Source organism: Corvus brachyrhynchos, unplaced genomic scaffold (assembly GCF_000691975.1).
Source record: "Corvus brachyrhynchos isolate BGI_N302 unplaced genomic scaffold, ASM69197v1 scaffold14, whole genome shotgun sequence".
NCBI classification, from domain to species: domain Eukaryota; kingdom Metazoa; phylum Chordata; class Aves; order Passeriformes; family Corvidae; genus Corvus; species Corvus brachyrhynchos.
This window is the reverse complement of record NW_008239110.1, coordinates 20,864,120-20,885,130: the sequence shown is the minus strand read 5'-3', so window position 1 is coordinate 20,885,130 and position 21,011 is coordinate 20,864,120. Positions and strand designations below refer to the sequence as shown.

Genomic DNA, 21,011 nt, shown 5'->3' with positions numbered 1-21,011 from the left:
AAACGTGAAAAAAACAAGTCTGGCATAATATAGATTCAAACAGTTATTACTGGGCTGGAAGGATGTCTTCCACTGATCAGGGTGATCTTAGATACTGGTTTATGTTTTATGTAAGTAACTGGACAGTGATTAAAATTAAATATTCTTAAATCCATATATGTGAATAAAATCAAAGCATTTACTTTTCTAATCAGATGTATAACTTTATCTTTAAAGATTTTCAAAGCAGAAATTTGAACATACCCATACAGTATATACTTGCTTCTGATTTCTAAAATAAATCCAACAAGTAATTCTTTTCATTCTGATAAATAATTTCAAAAATTTCAAAAAACCGTGTTGAAAACCGTAGACGTGAAGCTTTATTCTTCCCAAAATGCTAATTTCTTCTTAAAAATAACATTGCCTCAAACCTATTAAAGGTTACTGAGTAGTAGCATAATCTGCCTGTAGACTGAGACATATTTTAAAATTTACTTCTACTTTTAATTTTGAATTTAGCACTTCATAGCAATGTTTTCACTTAGGTAGTTCCAGACTTAGGTCTGATTTAGAAGTTTTAATATTTGATTATTAAAACTAATATCAGTTCTTATAGTGGTTTGTAAAATTAATAGTCTTACAGCCATGAACTAAAAACATCTGGAATATCAGGTGAAAAATGATAACTGTTGTTTGGAATATGGCATAAAACATTTTTAAGCATTTCAAAATATTTTTTCTGTAAACCCATAAAGATACCAGTAATATGATACAGAGTTGCTCATTTGCAAACCTTACCTGTGTTACTTAAAGCCACTATATTCTATCCTAGGCCAAGACCATAGTAGCCCTTCATCATGCTGTCATGCTTTCTTCTTCTTTCCATTATCTCTGTATCATTTCCAGACCAGCACGTACCACTGCTCATTTTGGAAAAGAAAGTGGCCTGTTGGCTTTCTTGTTGGCTACTGTTTTCAGAAGCCTTACTGTGAACCTGTAGCAGTGAAGATCTTGTAAAAAAAAAAATACTAGTATGTGCTTGGATTTTTCAAACTGTTCCTTCTACAGCTTCTTTGTTTACTTCCATTACCTCTTAAGCACTTTCCATATTAATTTCATTCTAACTGCACCCTCCCACACTTCTCACACAGCTGTATCCAAAAGGTTTTAGAGAGCTTCTAGATCTCTTGTGGTGACTTCCTTAAAAAGAGCTGCATTGTTTTAATTGAGAATGAGGTGTGCTTCCCAGTACCTTCCAAACTTGTTTAAATTTAACACATGCTTAGGTTGGCTTCTGAAATGGAGAGACTCCCCAGCAGGGTCTGCGGAAGGTAATGGTTTGTGGGAATAAGTGTGTGGAAACAAGGATGTGAATAGTTTACTCCATGTGCTTTTTTCTTCTTGACCTCTAGTGAGCCTGACCATTGGAAAGCTGACCAGTGTCAGATTCAGTAGACTTAATTTCTTTTGGATGTGCTCAGAAAGGTTAGCCTTTGCACAAAGCAAGGGGTTTGCTCCACTGCAAGTGGAGAAAGATTCAAACTGCAGATGCAATTTACTGAGGTGATTAAATTTATCCATGATACCGCAGTACAGAACACCTGAACACTACTGATCTCAGCGTTAGGAACTGAACACAATGTGTGTTGTTCAATCCTCTCTTGAAAACATTTGACCAGTATATAACCATTAGACTTTTTCTTTACAGTTGCATCTGAACTTTTTTTGCACGTGCATGAGTTCTGACAAATACAGTTTCAGAACTGTAGCTCTGAAACTTGGGATGACTCACAGTATGGTTGGATAGGAATTTTTCACATGTACCATTGAGAAAGGATTGTATGGGGCTGTCACTGGAAGGTGAATAGTTTTGGAATTATAGGGTAGATAGATAGTCATAAACAAAATGGATCCCCTTCCTAAATCCTGAGCATCAGGTAGCATCAGCTTGAATCCTTCTGATTATTCGTTCTCCCCTGAAAGAAGGTGCTCTCGTGATCCAGTCTGTTTGGAACAGACTGTGCCATTCATTGAATAGTGCATTGTTTGGGAGAAGGGTAGCAGGGACAAGCCAAAGCCATGTCAGAGAAGGTGTGGACAGTCATGGGACAGTGATTGAGTCCTGTTTTGTTTACTGGTATAGCTGGAGTCATGAAGCCCAGGGATACCTGCCTTAGGAACAATTGCCCATTGGCTGGAAGAGAGAAAAAGAGGGGAAAAGAGGCGCTCTTTTTCTTTTCTACAAATTTATCTGAGTGTACCTGCCTACAAGATGCATGCAGTCTATCAGGCCGTCTCAGTGAGGGGGACAAAATCACTGACGACCATCTCTTTCCCCTCTGTGCTCACCTGCACTGAAATAGGAGGGGAGCAGTGATAAAGAATCAGTCTTCACAGGTCTTCTGGGATGCCAGACCCTGGAAAGCTGCATGTGATTCACAGCAGGGAAAGGACCTCTCCACAGTCTGTATATGGCCCGGGTTACTATCAGCCCATACTGTTTAAGGATAAGACAGAAAATAGATGAGCCCTAACAGCATTTTCAGTTATGGAACTTTCTCTTATGGAGGAGTTTCATTAGTTTAACTGAAGCCACTCACTGGAGTAAAATGAACTGTAAGTAAACTGGCAGTAATTTTTTATTCCACAGGTTGTATTCACAGACATTAAAATTCTATTATAGCATATTCGATGTGAGGAGCTTCAGAGGATAATTGTGCAACGAATTTTTTATCAAGTCATGAGCGGGTGATTAAATTTTAGTTTTGTGATTAAGATAAAGACTAATTGAAAAGGTTTTGGAGCTGTGTTTTTATTTTCTTCTTCAGGATTTCTTCAGACACTTACCTCATTGGATCCAACAGCACACAGCCATGAATGATGCTGGTAATTTTCTGATTGAAACATGTGATGAGACCATTTCCAGAGATCTTAAACAGCAGCTTCTGTTGCTAAATGGAAGATGGAGAGAATTGTTTATGCAAGTTAAGCAGGTAAGTGACTTTGCCCCTGTTACTTTTAAATATTTACTTTGTTATTTCCATGCAAGCAAGACAGATTACCCTGTTAGCAGGACTATAGGACAACTTTCAAAAGTGCCTAACTGTTAATGAGTATTTAAATTAGAAATTACTCCCTGACAGTAATTTATTTTATTGAGGCTCTTCCTTTATTTGCCTTTTTGGTTATACAGCTATTTTGGGGGGAGTGAGGGGACATTTTCAACTAGTATAAGCTGTACTTTTTCATTATGGTCACCGGTCTTGATACAGTGAATGTTATTTATACATAACCTCTACTGTTCTGCAAAGAAAATGACTGATTTTCAGTGCCTATTGTTACTGTAAAAGCTCTATGAAACTAAACAGTAAAAATGGTGAAAATGATAATTTTTACTGCTCTTTGATGAAAGCTCCTTCCAGTTATTGTACTGCAACCATAAGCAGGGACAATAATTAATTTAATTAACTAAATGTTTGCCCCATTTTGGTCAGACTTTACTTCTATCTTGGTTACAAGCAGGCTCTGATAGTAAACGAATAAACCTACCCTTTACCTCATGTAAGAGATTCAACTGATACAAAAATAATCATTGTTTCTGTATTTGCTCTTTGAAAATCAAAGAGAAGATGTGAGCTTAATTACATAGAAGTATTTCACACCTCATAAACGCGTTAGAAAATATCTTTGGTATAGTCAATATACATCTATTGATATTGTCCCCTTTCAGTGATTTGAAATCGCAGTTGCCTATTTGAAGGTACTGAATCTGTTTTCTTTACTGGAATTATTATCTCCTATGCAGTCAAGTTAAAGGGAAAAGCAAATAATGATTGTCTCTCTTTTATTGTAACTTTTCCAGACTGTTGACAAGAATGTTCTCAAGCTTTACTTGCTGATGCTATTTAGGGCGATTCACTGATGTAAATGTCTCTTCCCCTACTTATGCAGCTTCTTTCATATGCTGGCTGTGTGGGTTTTTTTCTCACTGGCTTTTTCAACATTTCTGTCATACAGCTCTTTCTACTTTGTAAGACATATGTTTCCCCTTCCCCTGGCCAGCATTCCTTTTTTAAGATCTCCCTTATCCTTTAGCTTTTCTAGGCTTTTCCTGTTCTACTCTCTTTGCTGAATTGTCAAAATTGATATTGTAGGTAGTGAGAAATGAATTGAACTGTTGGTTCTAGAGTAGAAACAAATGAGTCTGGCATTCCCTGTTCGTAAAAGAGGCTGACCTCCTGTATGCATGCTGTTCATTTTAGCATCATTACTACTGAAACTAAGGCACATGATGAGTTTAGAAGATTATTTTCCATCATATTGTATTTCATTGAATATAATTTTTCCAGCAAAAAATTGCACTGAAAACATACTTATTCTCCTAAATCATTACTTAATTGCTGGATATCTAATTTGGGGTGGGGCTTTTTTTTGCTTTCCTTTTTTTAGTATGCTCGAGCAGATGAACTGGACAAAATGAGGAAGGAGTATGTGGATGGCGTTGCCCATTTGACAGCTTTTATTGATGGAAGCAATAAGAAATTTTCAGTCCCTGTAGAAGTGTCCTTTCTTGATGTCAAAAGTTTTATACAAGATTTAGAAGTAAGTTTCTTCCTTTAGTTTCCTTCTTCCTCCTTCAAAAGAAATAAATTTGCAACTATTTAATTCTGATAGCATAAAATTATTTTAGTATACATTCCCATTATTAACTGGGTTTTTTTACCAGTGGTGGATTTTTTTTTTTTGTATTATTTCAGCTATAGCTAAAATATTTATCATTGTATTCTATTAGTGACATTTTTAGAGCAAATTTCCAAAACACTGTCTTACTAGATATTTCTTTCTTTGTAGTTTCAAATCGCATTCAGGTGAGTTGACTGATACTCTTTGGCTCAGTTTTCATGCATTTGAAAGATGATACAGTGTTCACTAAAATCAGTGATGAAAATAATTGATACTTAGAATATATATCGTTTATCGGTCTTTTATCTCCCATGAACGCACAAATACTAGTGCTGAAATATTTTTTGAAACACTTGTTTCAGAATATCAAGCAGAAATTGCCTGCCATGGAAGCTCAGTACAAAGCAGTTACAAGAACGGTGCAACTTATTACAAAAGAAGTTTCCCAAGAGGAAGCGAATGAAATGCTGGGAACTTCGGCACGGCTCAAGGAGCAGCTGGGCAAGGTTGCAGAATACTTTTTTTTACTACTTGTTGTTGACTGTTGAACTAATAAATAGTAGGCTCCTGTACACAAATTCTCACATATATGCATTTGAACAAATATGTAGTTGTAACAATTGATTCAGGGTGAAGATGTTGTTTCTTTTAAATGCTAAGACTACCATCCTTAAATTTAATACTCTTTTCTTTAGAAGTAATACAGGATCAGGACTGCTCTATCTTGAAAAAGAGTAGGTAGCAACTATGTAAACCTACATGCAGAAAAAGTTGCTATTTATTGAATTTTACAACTTTTTCAATAACTTTTTCCTGACCAAAAGGTTAAGGAGCATTCCTGTGCCCTGCTGTATGAATGCCAACGTCTGCTGTCTCCACTGGAAGAACTGGAGAAGCAAATCACACATTTTTATGAATCTCTTGAAAAAGTAAATGAAATAATTTCTATCCTGGATCCTGAAGCACAACCCACAACTGTTCTTAAACAAAAAGCCCAAGTAAGTTTCAGAAACATCCTACAAAGGTCTGCTGCCTCTGAGTATTTACAATTATCTCTCTAGGAATTTGGATTGCAACCCTGTAAGCTGAGCAGATATTTCCTCATATTCAGGCAACAGATGTAGCCTTATCCTAAAGTCAGCTAGGCGTAAATATAAAATGATTGAAACTTGTGTTCCTCTCTAGTGCCCTTGGTTTCAATCCAGGAAGTAAACATAAGATTTTTTTTTTTTTTTAAATCTAGTGGAAATTGGACTGAAGTACTAGAAATATATTGGGTTTTTTATTAAGCAGATGTTTCCTTGGACAATTACGGAAGTGTATTAGAGGCTTGGAAAAGTGGTTTCTTTGAAGTGAATTGCAATATAACATTAACTTTTCTACATGGCCAATAAACACTTCTCTCTGGAGGAATTCAGAGCTAGTCAGAACTCTCTTGGAAAGTTAAATGAAAATAGGATTTTTAAAACCTTTTTTCAGCCTTTACTACTTCATGCATGTTTTCTTTTTCTCTCTTTTTTTTTTTTTTACGTATATTTCTCATTACTTAATGCAATTTATAATGAAATCTGAATTCCAAAAGCTGACATGAAGGATTAATTTATTGAAAGGCAAGGAATGTTGAGATCTCAACCTGCTACTGAGAGCTGTCATTCCTATGTTCGTTGATGTCACTGTTGGTTACTTAGATTATGCAATAAATATAGAAATACCATAAAGTTAAATCACAGGACAGTGCATTGATCTACATTCTCTACTGAAGAGACAAAGGGCTTGGTTATATGTCTGTGTATTGTTTCATGAATAGCTAGAGATCTATTTGGAGTTTGAGTTCAAAGAGAAAGTTGTATTGTCTGTGTTACTCCATGTAATACTTTGTGCAGTCTGTTTGCCATGGTCCTTTGACCTCATCCCTTTTGCCCTTACTGTCAAAAAGCATCTTCCTGTTACTTTGCCAAACTTTCTTCCTCATTGTCCCTGGCCAGGGTGGATATATGTTTTTTTCTTTCAGGATTTGGTAGCTTATCAAGAAAACTGCAAGAAAGATGTGTCCCTGATTGAGAGAAATAGTCAGAGTATCCTTCAGTGTGTGGCTTCGACTGAAGTGTTACAGCATTTCCATCAGTCAACATTTCAGAAGAAAGCTACACAAGTTCAGATTACTTTTCAGGTAAAAATGCCATACTTTGGTGCATGTTTCTGAAAATTTGTTCATATGCAGCTGATCCATCCTACTGTAGCTACATTTCATCACTCTGTAGCTACTCTCCTGGATAACTCTCCTCTCTGGTGTCAAGTTATTAATTAAAGATTGTCTTTATTAGGTAATAAGTGGTCAGGGGACTGACAGTCTTGTTCTCCATGCACTTATTCAGAGGTGAGCCTGCCACAGAGGAACCTGGTATTTAAGAGAACTTTCACATGCCCCAGGCTCCTTTGGATTGAGGAACCTGAAATCCTACTGTTAGGGCTGCACTGTTTTTGGTTTCTCCTGACTTCATTATCTTGGCTAATTATTTGCTTCTATATTCCCATACATTCCCTTTCACACAAAGCATGGAAGATGGAAACTTTTGCACATGCTACTATTGCTGGGCTTTATGTTTCCTCAGAAAATGCAGTGGATTGTGAATATAGAAGGTTGCAAATATGTTTCATTGTTTAATGCAGAGATGTGGCATTTGGATTATATTCCCCATTACCTGTTGTAATTATCAGTTATTACTGCTATTTTTGGGGCTGTTCGGCCCCAGTCTACCCCCACTCTAAAATGAAATTAGCCATTACACGTGGTACAGAGCCAGAGATGAACTCAGTGATCTTTATGTGTCAGTTCAAACAATGTTCAGTGATTCTGTGACTGTCTTAGAGTCTGATTTCCACATAATGGGTTCTATTACATTTATTTTCAGGCGATTATTGTTCAGTATAAAGCTATCCAAGCTGAATTCTAAACTACAGAAAATCACCTATCAGTAAATAGCTCTCTCTGAGAAGTGAATTTTGAAATTTCTATTGTATTTTGTGGAGTGTACCTAAAGATAAATTGTGGTTGATTTATAATGTAAAAACAATTGTTTTAAGTTTAGCTTATTGTAGCAAAAGCAGATGCACTTGTAGCTTGGTGAATTTACCATGTTCTACAATAACTACTCTGTTTCTATAAAGTTGCATGGTGGTTTACCTCTTTATGTGTTAGAAAATAAACCTAAAAAATAGAGTATAATCATACAAAGTGTGACATACCTAGAGGTAAAATACTGGAAACTGGCAGTTTTTTGTGTAAAGAATACATCTCTATACAATTCTATTGTTATGAAGATGTTTTCATCAGAAAAATTTAAAAATATTTATCAAGATGTTTAAGTTGAGAACTACAGATTTGATTAGCTGGCTGGGTAAACTCATTAGAATTCCTTACGCTGAGGTTTGCAATCAATGAGGATGGTGAAGGGGATGTACAGTGAGCAGTGCTGCAACTACCTTGCAGCAGTTAAAGTGCTGAACTGGTCATTTCTCCTGGTAAATTTTCTTACTTGCTCATGAAATTGTAACCACTGAATATTGCAGTGCACGGGGACGGACTAAAAAGCAGACTAATGGAAGAGCTGTGACTAAGGTTGCAAAATGAGGATTTCAGCAGCTAAACCATAAAATTTGCTGTCTTCTAAGCAGCTTTGTGCCTGGTTACATATACTAGTGTGATAATCATACAAACCTCCTCCAGGTCAGAAGATCTGTAACATGGAACTGATTGGATCCATGGGTCAAACCACCTTTACTTTGAGTTGTGTTAGGGGAGGTAGTTTGATGCCAGAAAAATGAAATGGCAAGCTTCTGATCATACCAAATGCTTTACATTTGAAAGCAGGCTTTAGGAAAGAAACTCACTAATCAAATGGCAGAGGCATTCTGAAAATATCAGAGACATCTAATCTGCTAATTTTTATTTGAATTATGACATTAGTACAAGCCTCAGTATTAAAAATTGGGAAAATGGGAGCATGAGAGGGAGAAGCATGGTGAAAAGCATATATTTAAAAGTGACACAAATTAAATGCATGTTTTGTAAGATCATGGTAAAAGAGAGCAAATAAAACTCACTGTGAAATTGCCAGCTCATTTTCTTTGCTTGTAACTCAGAATATGGTCAGGAAAGCTGGTGAGTGGAGAAAAAACATAGAAGCAAATAGCCGTTTGATGAAGAAATTTGAGGAGTCTAGAGCAGAACTGGAGAAGGTAATACAGATTGCCAATTGTTGCTTAAAAGAAAAAGGAAATCCTGAAGAACTTCTCAGGAAACATAGCGTGAGTAAATTCCCTGACCTTCCTCATGGAAATCTTTGAGTGCATGACATAAAAGCCTACTTAATTCTAAAACTGCTGTGGATTTTTTGCATGTGTAGAAGTGATACAGATCAGGTCAAGCTAATGTTAAGACTGAAAGACAAAAAGGAAAATGATCAGCTGTCTTATTGATGTAAGATTGGATGTAAGCAATCAGAAAGTGAAAAAAACCCATAGAAATTAGGATGGGGTTTTCAGTAGAACCACAGAGAGTTAGAACACTATATTTTGACAATCTCACACATCTGCTGCTCTTTTTTTAGATAAATATATGTGTCTGTATTATAATCGTAACTTATGCATGTAGCTTTGAAATGCATTCTTGTTAAAATACCATCTCAGTGTACTGGCTGAGAATAAATTAATTTGCCAGACTTTGTCTAGAAATAGTTATTTCCTTAACTCAAACATCAGTTCTTCAATGAAACAGAAGTAACATTGAAACTTAGAGAGTGTTAGGGAACTTTGTGCTGGCAGGTTACCAATATCCAATATCAATATCCAGCTTCTTCTCTCACCTTCTCACTTTCTGCCTCCACTTCAGGAATTTTTCAGCCAGTTGGATCAGAGAGTCCTAAATGCCTTTCTGAAAGCGTGTGATGAACTTACTGACATCCTCCCAGAACAAGAGCAACACAGCCTGCAGGAAGCTGTGAGGAAACTCCATAGGCAGTGGAAGGTTAGTGAATGACATCTCTGGACATTGTAAATCTTAGTTTTGGAAAGTTTCTGTATGACCTATATATTGAAAAAAATTAAAAGAAAACAAATTAATTTGTATTATTTGGCTTTGCATACAATTGGAAAAAGGGGGAAAAAAGGTATTTTACAATATTAGATGCAGCTACACCTACAAATGGCCTCTTGAAAAAACCCTGTTAAGTAAAATCAAGAAATGTGAGAAATTAATTATAAAACCTTATCTTCCCCCACTACATACAGCCATAATGATACCTGTGTTAAGAACATTTCTTAATGTTAGTTACTTTCCCAAGCAAAAAAACCACCCACATTTGTAAGACATCAGGCTATCAACTTAAATTTTGTCTTCTGCCAAAGACTCCAACAACTAACTTTGCTCACCAGCTGTGGAATTTATTGCCTGCTACACCATGTTGCTGGTCAAAGCTGGAGTGATGGATGAGTGGTCTCACTAGCAGACAGGCAGAAACCTCTGGAACCCGTTGTGAATACTATTTTATACAGGAAATATTTGCTATGGCCTGCCAAGAATGAAGATGTCTCTGTAATGTGCCTTATACATGGGCATTTTGGTCGCAACTTAGGACCTTTTGATAAAACTAAGACATTGGTAACAAAGCAAATATGGACAAACCCTTATCTGTTCTTGAACATATATGTTTTATTTTCTATATTATTGGGTTTTAAATTATTTATTTGTAGCAAATTTACTGAAGTAGTGTGAGTAGTGTTTTATCTCCGTGCTTCTTTATTGCCCCTGTGGGTGTGTAGGATCTTCAAACAGAAGCCCCATATCATTTGATCCACTTGAAAATTGAAGTACAGAAAAGCAAGTTCCTGGTGACAGTGGAGGAGTGCAAAGCTGAACTAGCTCGGCAGAACAAGGTGTTATCAAGAGAAGGCAATGAAAAAATGATCAAGGAACACATGGTATGAGTTACATTCCTTGGGGGCATGTACAGAAATACATTTCAGTGTCAATAATAAACAGAAGTTCTGACTAACTCTTAAGCCACCAAACTCTTTGTGTCCAGCTTATGTCAGATCAGTTCTTGAGATCTTTAACGAAAAATTTTATTTTAATTTAGTAGTTTATGAAAAGTATATAGATATGCTTCGTAATTTCTTCCAGTTTGTAATTTTATTGAATTTTCTGCTTTGTCTTCCATCAGTTGTTCTTTGGTGATAAGGGATCTTACCACCTGTGTGAGAAAAGGCTACAACGAATTGAAGAACTGTGCCAAAAACTGCCAGTCTCTGATCCAGTGAGGGGTACATTGGAAAGCAGCCACCGAATCCTGAAGGATCTGAAATCCCAGATAGACAGCACATACATAAAGCTAACAGAGCACTCGGACACCTGGAAGGGCTATAAGAGCAGGTGTCACCTCAATTCCTACCTGGGTCTTGCAGAGCCTTGTGCATGGTCACTCCTCTATGTGTTGCCATAGATCAGTACCATGTAAAAAATGATACTGTGATCTTAGCTTCAAGTAGAAAACTATACTTTATGTAGTAATTTCACAAAGTATACTGGGGCTTTGAGTGGATTTTATAATTTTCTGCTTACACTTAAGAGGTTATTGTTTCGTGGTGGCAATTTTTGTCTAATCTTTTTCTTTTTTTTTTTTTTTCATCCTGTGATGTCTTATTTCAGATTTTCTGAATTGGCAAACTGGATTTCGTCAACAGAAAGAGAGCTAAAGAAGATAAAGGAAAATGTTAATGATACTGCCAAATACAAGCAGTGTAAAGCATCTGTGGGGGTGAGCCCTTAGCTTATATTCTAACAAAGCTATGGTCATTGCTACTGGGACTCTGGATAAAATTCTGCTCCAAAGTAGTGCAACTGTTTTACTACAGAGACCATAGTAGCTCTATTGATTCCTGGTATTCTTAAAAACATTACCAGGAGAAGGTTGCATGTTATAGCAAAGTGAGGCAGAAGTTCTTACTTTTAATAATTTAGAGAGTGACAGGTCCCTTTCCCTCTATGTTTAGAACATTAAAATAGAGGGGCAGATAGAATAAATATTTGCCCATCATCTTATTGCATGCAGAGTTAAAAGTGCTGCTCAAAGAAAAGCAAAAATTTCTGGATTGCAGGTTTTTGAATGATGTTATATTTAATTACTTAAATTTAAGGAAATCTATTCCAAAAGTTCTCTTCTACAGTAGTATAACAGGGGAGGAAAAAATATTCTACCATTCACTTTGGCACTGGTACCAGAGTGATAGAATAGCTGTAGATTGAGTTGGTTAGTTAAATTAGTTTTAAGCAATAATTTATTGTGTCTCTTGGTGCCCAACTTGACCCTTCTTTCTGGCTTTTTTTTTTAATTTCACATACTGGGAGCACCTACATACTGTAGGTATTTATGTGAAATTCATGAGCAGGTTATGCGTCTAACTATATGGAGAAACATTATTAGGATGGCCTTGATAAAACTGATAGATCTTTAGCTTAATGGGGGCTTCTGCTTCAAAAAGTCTGATTACTCACATAGTTTCACTGCTGCCAACATCTCTTCAGCACTGCCACAAAGACACAGTTGAACTACTGGGTAAAAAGAGGAGGGGGAAAAAAGCTATTTAAATAGAAAAAGAATTACACAGAACTATATTGCATGAAATTACATATTTGGGAAAGTCAGCAATTCAGATTTAAATTGCAACTAAGAAATATGGTCAATATATGGAAAACATATATGTGGTACTTGCCTTCTATCTATCTATCTGTAAGTAAAAATGTTTGTGAGGGAAAAGTACTGCACTACTAAGTAAAGAACAGTTTAATTAGCAGTGGAGTAAAGTCTGTGGAAGAAGTGCAAAATTCCAGCCATTGACTGGAATAGAATCTGATAGGGTATGCAAATAGAAAAATACTACATTTCTAGTGTTTCAAGATAAAAGTACTCTGTTTACAATGCTATTCTTTGAACTGATGCCGTGAATGTCAGTTATGGATGTATTTTGTATCTTCGAAGCAAATATGTTTTGATTTTTTTCTGTAGGAAATTAGGAAGCATATTCACAAGCATGGAGAAAATCACAGCTGGCTGAAATCTAGAGTTGCTGTTTTGACTGCACTTTGTCCTGATTTGGAGGCCAAAGAGACAGAGGATGAGTTTTGTAAACTTTCCAGTGACTTTAAGAGACTTCTAGATTTGCTGGCTGAGGTACAGTACAAGGGACACAAGAACTCTCCATTTCCAGTGTCACATGAAATGACATCAATTATGGCTTCACATGCACAAGTTCCCTGCTGTGGTTTTTTTTCAATTAAGCTGCAAGTCTTCAGCAAGGAAAAATTAATTTGTACTCCATTAGTAGCAAAGCACTGAGAGTAGCAGGCAAAAAATATAGACATTATTATAGTGGATCTTTTCCCTTTGCAGAATTGGAAAGTATCTTAATAAATGTTTCTGGAATCAAAATGTCCATATTTTTAGGTTTTTTAAATCAGTTCGTACTGAACATTGTCAAAACCATGATGTACATCAGCTAGTGGATACAGAATTGCACTTTAATCTTGGTTCATTTATCTTCTATGCTGAAATAAAGCACTACTTTGAGGTCATTTCTAGTCATTAAGGATGTGTATCACACCCTGAATTTGCAGGAAAAGGCTGCAGTTCTCCGAGGCCTGAATGAAAATGAGATGCTGTAACTGTGGAAATTATGGGAAATTTCTAATTTGTAACAAGCAAAACCTCTCAGAACCACTGAACCCTTGAGTTCTGTGGGCTCTCAGGGAACTTACTGCTTCACAGTTCATTCAGTTAAAAGAAAAATCAGGTGAAACTTAGAGCATCTTAGAGCATTCTAAGATGGAATAGACCCACTTAAGGAAAAAAAAAAAAAAAGACTTCAAGAGAGAGAAAGAGCTCAGAGTTCAGACTTCAAATTTCATTGTTAATGTCAGTTCTTGTGGAGGCCTTACAGAGGTTTCAAATGTATAAAATTTCTGTGTATTTATTGAAGCATCTCTAAACTTCTGTGGTGTGAAAACTGTGTTCTGAAAGTCTGGGCAAGAGATGTAATTTCCAACCGACTGTAAAAAGCTTAAGATACTATATTTGTTTCAGTTTTTTGGGGGACAGTTTTTTGGAGCTTAATTACTTTTGCTTTTTGTTTCCTCTGAAAGGCAGAACTAAGGGTAAGTTAATGAGAATAAGTTAATGATGGTAATATAAGAAAACAAGGGGTCAAATCTATACTTGGTTTGAATCTAAAAGCATAATCTAAGTGGCACTCTATACTATAGTTAAAAGACTACTGATTCTTAAAAGTCTGAATAGTATTTATAGAGCTTGTTAATCAGGTAGATGAGTCTGTTTAAACAAAGACTGATACTGGGTATGGCCAGAGTTCAGCAATAGTTTTGGAGAGTGAAACCTAAACATTTATATAACCAGGAAGTGAATGGTTTAAGTAAAAAAAAAAAAAAAAAGAAGGAAAAGAACAGGAAAAAGAAAAAGAAAAGGATCTAGAATAGTTGATGATTAAAACCTTAAAACATAGGAACTATATGATGAACAGAGCCTGAAAATCAGCTACAAGTATTCAGCTGAATCATGCAAATGGAGGAGAACTTTCTGGTATGTTGAATGGATACCTCTTTCTTCATAAAATTCTGTGCGCTGAGACTGGATACTGCACCACATACACACTGTGGTCCATAAAACCGGGGTAACTGAGCACTTTAATGTATTTGTGATTCACCAATACACTGCTCAAGACAGGCCAAATGGCAGCAAAATTTTTTTGTGTGTTGAGTAATGCAGGTGTTTTGGAATCTGGGTCAGCCTGCAAAGATAAGGAGAGTGCGTGTTTTCTAAGTGATCACCAATAAGTAGCTGTCACAGATGGCTTTTTTTCATATGGCAGTGTAATAGGGAGTATGTTTGAACAAGACAAAGGTCTCCTCAGTCACATTTTAAGTCTAAAGACACTTTTTCAATGTAAATTTAAAGGTGTCAAAAATGCTGGAGATAAAAATTGTTTGAATTTTAAAAAGATACTGTATTTTTGAAAAAGTATTCCAAACATAAATGTACCCTTAAAATATAGATGTGTCTTTCAACGTGAAATACTTAAAGTTATCTGTAATTTTAGATTGAAAATACCTTAGGTGCTGTTGGAGACTGTGTCCAGTACAAAGAAGAAGTTAAAAGTGCAATTGAAGAGTTAATTAACAATTCTAAAGAAGTCCAAGCAGAAGCTGAAAAGATCCTGGATACAGAAAGTTTATTACAAGCTCAGCAATTACTGCTTCATCATCAGGTAGGGCAATTACTCATGTCCATATCCAATTTTTTTCAAAAGAATTAATGTAATTACAAAATTTTGTTATGTCCAGTAACATAAATCTTTATATTTAAACTTGGAAGAATTACAACAGAAGTAGTCCTATATGGCCTAATATTGATTTCTTTTAATGAAAAATGTTTTCAGTATTTTTTAAATGTTAAATGTCAACTTTTATTTCATATGGGGTTTTGGAGCACAAAACACCTGAAAAACAAGCTTCATTTACTTTTAATTTTGGGTAAGTGTATTCTGCAAATATGTAGACTCTATCTTTCTATCTTTTTATAGCTTGAGTTTCAGATTCAATCATGGTAAATTTGGCACAATTCTGGCTTTGGAAATTTCTTTATTTTACCAGTTTGATGTGGCCCTGACTCTAAATGTTGGAGGGAAGGTGTTCCTCTAGCCTTATCTCCTCTGGATAGCTGTTTTTTGTGACAGATGGGCCTCCATTCTGTGGGAGTGGAACAGGAGGTTTTTTATGCACTGATAATGGATCAAAACATCTACAGGCTACAGTAATAATCAATGGTATGGCTTGCATACAGCAAGAATCACAGCTTTTAAGGCCAAATATGGGAATTTAACTTCGTGAGCTGCTCAAAGCTAATGAGAATAGGAGTCATTTGCTGCCAATGTTTGAGCATTATTTAAGTGTTTAACATTTATTTCTGTGGAGTCAGACAGCTTACTGTCTGACCAAGCCACTACCAAGTCTTACCTGTGTCTTATCTAAACTCTTTGGGTATGTGTTAAGGTTCGTATTCATTCTTTAAATAGTCTACATTCCTTATCCATTTTAGGAGAGGTAGTAGAAATAGTTAACTTCTCCTTGAGTTCTTTTTCTTGGGTGTGGAGTCTGTCAAGGTGGAAACACACTTTGACACAGACCTGAAGGTACCTAGAGCAGAATTGAGCTAGCTGTGAGTTTACCTAGCAAGGCTGGCATGGGTCAGGCACGTTAGAAAGATGTATTCTTAGGAATTTCTGATAGTGCTACAGATCAAAACATGTCCAGGACAGAGTAACACAACTTAGCCAATCCCCTACTGCTCTCTATAAGGCTGATGTATTGCTTTGTTCAATCTGAGGCTCCAACCTGTGCCTCAAGAGTGCAGAGCAGATCTGGATGCAGTAATGAGGAATACATGAACCCGTGACTCCTGCTGTGGTCGCTCAACTGCTGCAGCTTCTGCTTTCTCAAATATGCTTTGGATAAATGGCCACATTTCTACTCTTTTTCTCACATGCATATGCCACAAAAGGGTGGCATTTGACATTTTGGAAGCCAGGGCATATACTTGATGAGTATGTGAGAGTCTCAAGGATACTTGCCCGTTTATCCCTTTGCCTCTTACTCTCACTGCATGCCCCTGCAAAACCAGAAAGGGACTGTATTGTGCTGGTTTCCCATTAGGGCTAAGAAGTCTAATCGTTCCTGTTGGGTGAATCCTTTTAGCAAAGGACAAGGAGACTCCGTGCAAAAAGGCAAGATGTGCAAAAGCAGATCTCCCAAGCCAAGCGGTTGCAGATTGAAGGTGGACTGCCCAGCACAGTACGAGAGGATTTACAAAAATTAGAGGGAACATTGGAGAACATGCAGCAGACTATGGAGAAACGGGAAGAGCAACTGCAGGTGGGTCATTTGCACATGGAAATAAGACCTCATGCTTTCTTCTTCCTCTTCTTCTTTTTTTTTTTTTAACTTAGTAATACCCAACTTTTTTTAATATCAAAACCTCATTTTCTCACCTCTGACTCTTGGTCCTTGGGGTTTTCATGATCAGTACTTCTATGAAAACTTCTTGAAGCTACTGTATACCTCTTAAATAATAAAGAAATAGCATTCTGTCTGGAAGTGTTTAAACATCCTAACTATTCAGTCATAATAGTTAACAGTTTTAAATAATTTATCCATGAATTAATTTTTAGATGTCTCTTTTCTGGTTACTAAAGATGACATTGCTCTTTAGTTGAGTTTCCTTAGGCTGGATATTAGGTTAGTAACACCTGATGGGCAAATATAATCCTCACAACTACTGTGTGAAATATATGCTGTGATCCTAAATTTAAAGACGGAAGGAGAAAGTCACAGGGAAATCAAATGGATTGTTTCAGCTTGTATAAATAATCACTGACTGAACAGGGATTAGAATTTATAGCTTCTTGCACCCGTATGTGGTTTGCCCTTTACATTTTTCTTAGCAGAATGTTAATCTAAATGGCTGCTATTCCATCCAAACACTTAAAGTCACCGAAACTATTTCCCATGAGAAAACACAAGATGAGAAACACGATCAATAAACCTCAAATAACTTCTTAATGTAAGCATTTATTATTGAAACCCATTTTTTCTCTAAGAATTCCCATATATAAAGTCTTAATCTGAGCTTCAGAATCAAGAAAATAATTGTTTAAGCTGTCATAGTTCTTATGACTGGTAATTTAATGCTGTATGTTAATCAAAATTCTACATTATCAGAAGAGACCAGATAGGTCCTTATGTGTGATTTTCCTATGAGTAGGGATTTTCTTCTACCATTTTACTGTAATTTATTTCATTAAAGAATTTGAAAATCCTTTTGATATTTTTGACTACTTGTTACCATAAGTCTTTGCATGTATTACTTCAGACTTCTTACAGGACATTCAAATATAAGATTTAAATATTGCTGGCAACTTAGAGAACAGTTCTTTTTTAGCACAGCATAGTATGAATCAATGAAAATTCAAGGAAAAAAGTTTTATTTGGTTTAGAAGAGTTTCATCTACTCACTGTTGAGTAGATGGCTTCTCAGGAAAAATTATTTTAATTTATGTCAAGATTTTCTCGTTTTTCCTTTTTCAGTAATGTACAATGGAAATCTTGTTTTCTCCCCTTTGATCTCTTTGTGTTCCTTTTTCATTTTGTTTGTCTGGTTTTTAGGTCACAATAAATAAATGGGAGCAGTTTGAAAGAGACAAAGAAACAGTAGTAAAATATCTCAATCAAGCAAGCTCTGTACTTGAACGTATCTTAAACTTCAGCAGTTTAGAGAGCCTCTCCTCAGAACTGGATCAGACCAAGGTACTGACTGTGTGAAATGCAGGAACTGAGGTATCTTTCTGCCTTGCCTGTCGACATGTGCTGGGTGTATTGCCTTCAATCTTTGCATGGTTTCCTGTTAATGCTGGTGTAAATTGCATATACAGATGAGAGACTGCATAAACTGTTCAGAGGTAAAAAGTCATTTTATTAAAAAAAAGTGAATGATTTCTCTAAGTCTGCATCTGAAGGATACGTATGAAAGTTAATAATATTTTGAGGACTTCCCATTTTATGCTCAATAATCATCTATGCTGGTAATCCAGTGTTGAGCACTTGCATATCAACATTAATAGGGTGCACTTTGGCAAGGTTGTGTGAAATGTCACAAATAGCACTCTTAGACCTGAGAAGAAAAAGGAGAGACTTCTACCCCATGGACATAAGCCATAACATGCCATTTGCCCTTAGTAACACAGAATTATCCCAGCCCATTTTATTTACTACTATGGAAGTAATTATAGTGCTTGTTTTTCCTAAGTGCCATGGTTTACACACTGCTGTTAACCCTTGGTGAAGCCAATAATAAATTATACCTACCTTGATTATACTCAGCATCCATTGTTCTGGTGTGGGGGTTTAATGTTTCTGACAGAAAATAGGTGCTAATCAAAGTGAAAATACAAAATATGAGATACCACAAAATCCACTTTGTAAATGGTAAGATTTAAAAATTAAGTAAAGATGCATATAATTTCTGCAATGCAAAAATAAATTTCTTGAAGAGGTATAGAAGAAACTTTGATTTTTTGACTTAAAAAATTTTGCACATAAAGCTTCCCTTGATAAATTTAATTCAATCTAGTTTGCTCAAAAGAACTTTTCTTAAATGCAATACAAAATTTACTGTCTTCAGAGATTGTGTTTATGTATTTACACATTCAAATTACATGTAGGACACAGGTAATTTTTTCCAACCACAAACATTGAGGAAAAATACTTTCTGTGTAACTATATGAAACTCTTTATAGCTGTATTAATACATCTTGCATCCTTACAGGAACTTTCTAAACAAACTGAAGCAATGGCAGTACAGGCTGAGAATTTGGTGAAGAATTCCTCTGAGATACAGCTTGGTTCAAAGAACAAGCAGTCCCTTCAGCATCAGGCAAAATCAATCCAAGAACAAGTGAAAAAAGTGGAAGTTACTCTTGAAGAAGAGTATGTTCTTAACAAGTCCTAATATTTATTCTTCACTATAAGATTGTATCAAATTTCTAGCATACCTTGTCAGCATTTTGTGTTGTCTCATCAGTTCTGTCATTTACTGCTTGCTCTGGCATAGTAACCAAGTTATGGTACGAAATACGTCAAAAGAGTGTGTGCAAACAAAATATTTTCTTTTAATACTTTGTAGTATTTCTTTTAATACTATGTAGTTCATAAAAGTTAGTTATATTTAACCAGTCACTTATCTTTAAGCCCTGGTCTTGTGAAGAAGGGATAATCGAGCTCATTCTTGAGGTACTGGACTCTTTTGGAAAGAAAAATCTCAGTTGGAGTATTAGAACAGCACATTTACCACATTTGCCTCAGTTTTCAGTATTCCACTTTCTCTATAGGAGTGTCAAGAAGTGCCTTCATCTTAGGTGAATGCCCAGATTGTATTTCATGGGCAATATCAAAAGCTGCTTCTGCTGAAAAAAAAAAAAAAAGGCATCATTTTCCAGATTTTCTTTAAAAATGAAACGTTCAAACTCCAAGGAAAGCTTGATAAATATTTTTAGCTTTTTGTATTTCTAAAAATTTCATCCCTTCTCTCAAATGAGTAATTCAGTTATTGAACTTGTTACTCAAATTCAGAATGTTGCTATTCTCGCAATATCCCTATATACCTACATTTGTATGTATGTATGAAATCAGTATTTTTGCATACACTAGATCTCATACACAAGTCATAGAGAATATGACCAAAGGGCAATACCCAAATAATTGGGGATTTTTCCCCTGTAATGACCACCATCATGCTAATCTGCTTTTAATTTAGTGTCATTTTCTTCCTGATATGAAAGAACAGCTATAAACCAGAATAACTAGCCTGTGCAGCAAAGGGTGATCTGACCTTTTATATAATGCTTTCTCCAATATAAAGTGTTAGAGTGATTTGCAGTCAAATTCTACCATCTCTTACACATCGTTTTCTCCAGTATTAGAGAGAAAACTAGTGTGACTTTTCAGTCCAAGAAATTTACCCATACAACAATGAATATTCACTTTTTAAATAAAGTCATCTATTTTTAAATGGAAGTCATCATTGATATAGCCTTTCAATGTAGGCATGAAATAGTTTTAGTTGAATGTATGGATTATACAGAATGTCTATGGTAGTGTGTGACACATAATAAAAAGCTAAATACCTTCTGTAAAAGATGCAAATACATACAACTCTCTATAGTATATCTACAGAACTCACAGTAAGTGTGTAAGGGTTATATTTTAACTTGCATCATCAATAAAAATCTTGGCTGAGTAATTTAAAGTGAAGGTATTCCAAACTCATAAGGTGCATAAGTATCCTGATGAACAGGAAAAGGAAAGTTTGAGCAGCTCTCCACAGTCAGCTACTGTAAGAACTTAGCCCATCTGTTTTCCAAGGAGATCGTGCAGAGCTGTGCAGTTTGTTTGGGATTATATTCTTTACAATCTGTGGCTTTCTTAAACTACAACGAAGGCATACAACAGCAGTCGTGCCACTGATTTGGTCCTTTGGTTCTGATTTCCAGCTGTATTTTCAAGGGCTGGACTTGAGTGAAATATTTTTGCACATTGTTTTCCTAAAAATAACTTGAATTTGCATGCACTCTTATCAGTAAATGGCTGTTGACATTCCTATTTTTTTTTAATTTTTAAAATAAATGAGAAAAAATTAAAAGGCCAATTTTTACATTTTTAGGCTACA

General features: G+C 35.7%; 1 protein-coding gene across 1 annotated transcript in view; it reads left to right on the top strand.

Annotated features, from left to right (window-relative positions):
* Nucleotides 1-21,011, top strand: part of SYNE1 (spectrin repeat containing nuclear envelope protein 1) — a 246,498-nt gene that overhangs the window by 41,820 nt on the left and 183,667 nt on the right. Inside the window, exons 17-31 of the mRNA XM_017739429.1 lie at nt 2,811-2,975; nt 4,432-4,584; nt 5,028-5,171; nt 5,490-5,663; nt 6,677-6,835; nt 8,809-8,973; nt 9,557-9,691; nt 10,486-10,644; nt 10,887-11,095; nt 11,372-11,480; nt 12,729-12,893; nt 14,833-15,000; nt 16,487-16,663; nt 17,954-18,094; nt 19,113-19,273. Of these exons, the coding sequence (XP_017594918.1) occupies nt 2,811-2,975; nt 4,432-4,584; nt 5,028-5,171; nt 5,490-5,663; nt 6,677-6,835; nt 8,809-8,973; nt 9,557-9,691; nt 10,486-10,644; nt 10,887-11,095; nt 11,372-11,480; nt 12,729-12,893; nt 14,833-15,000; nt 16,487-16,663; nt 17,954-18,094; nt 19,113-19,273 (2,384 nt within the window). The remainder of the gene's footprint in view (nt 1-2,810; nt 2,976-4,431; nt 4,585-5,027; nt 5,172-5,489; nt 5,664-6,676; nt 6,836-8,808; nt 8,974-9,556; nt 9,692-10,485; nt 10,645-10,886; nt 11,096-11,371; nt 11,481-12,728; nt 12,894-14,832; nt 15,001-16,486; nt 16,664-17,953; nt 18,095-19,112; nt 19,274-21,011) is intronic.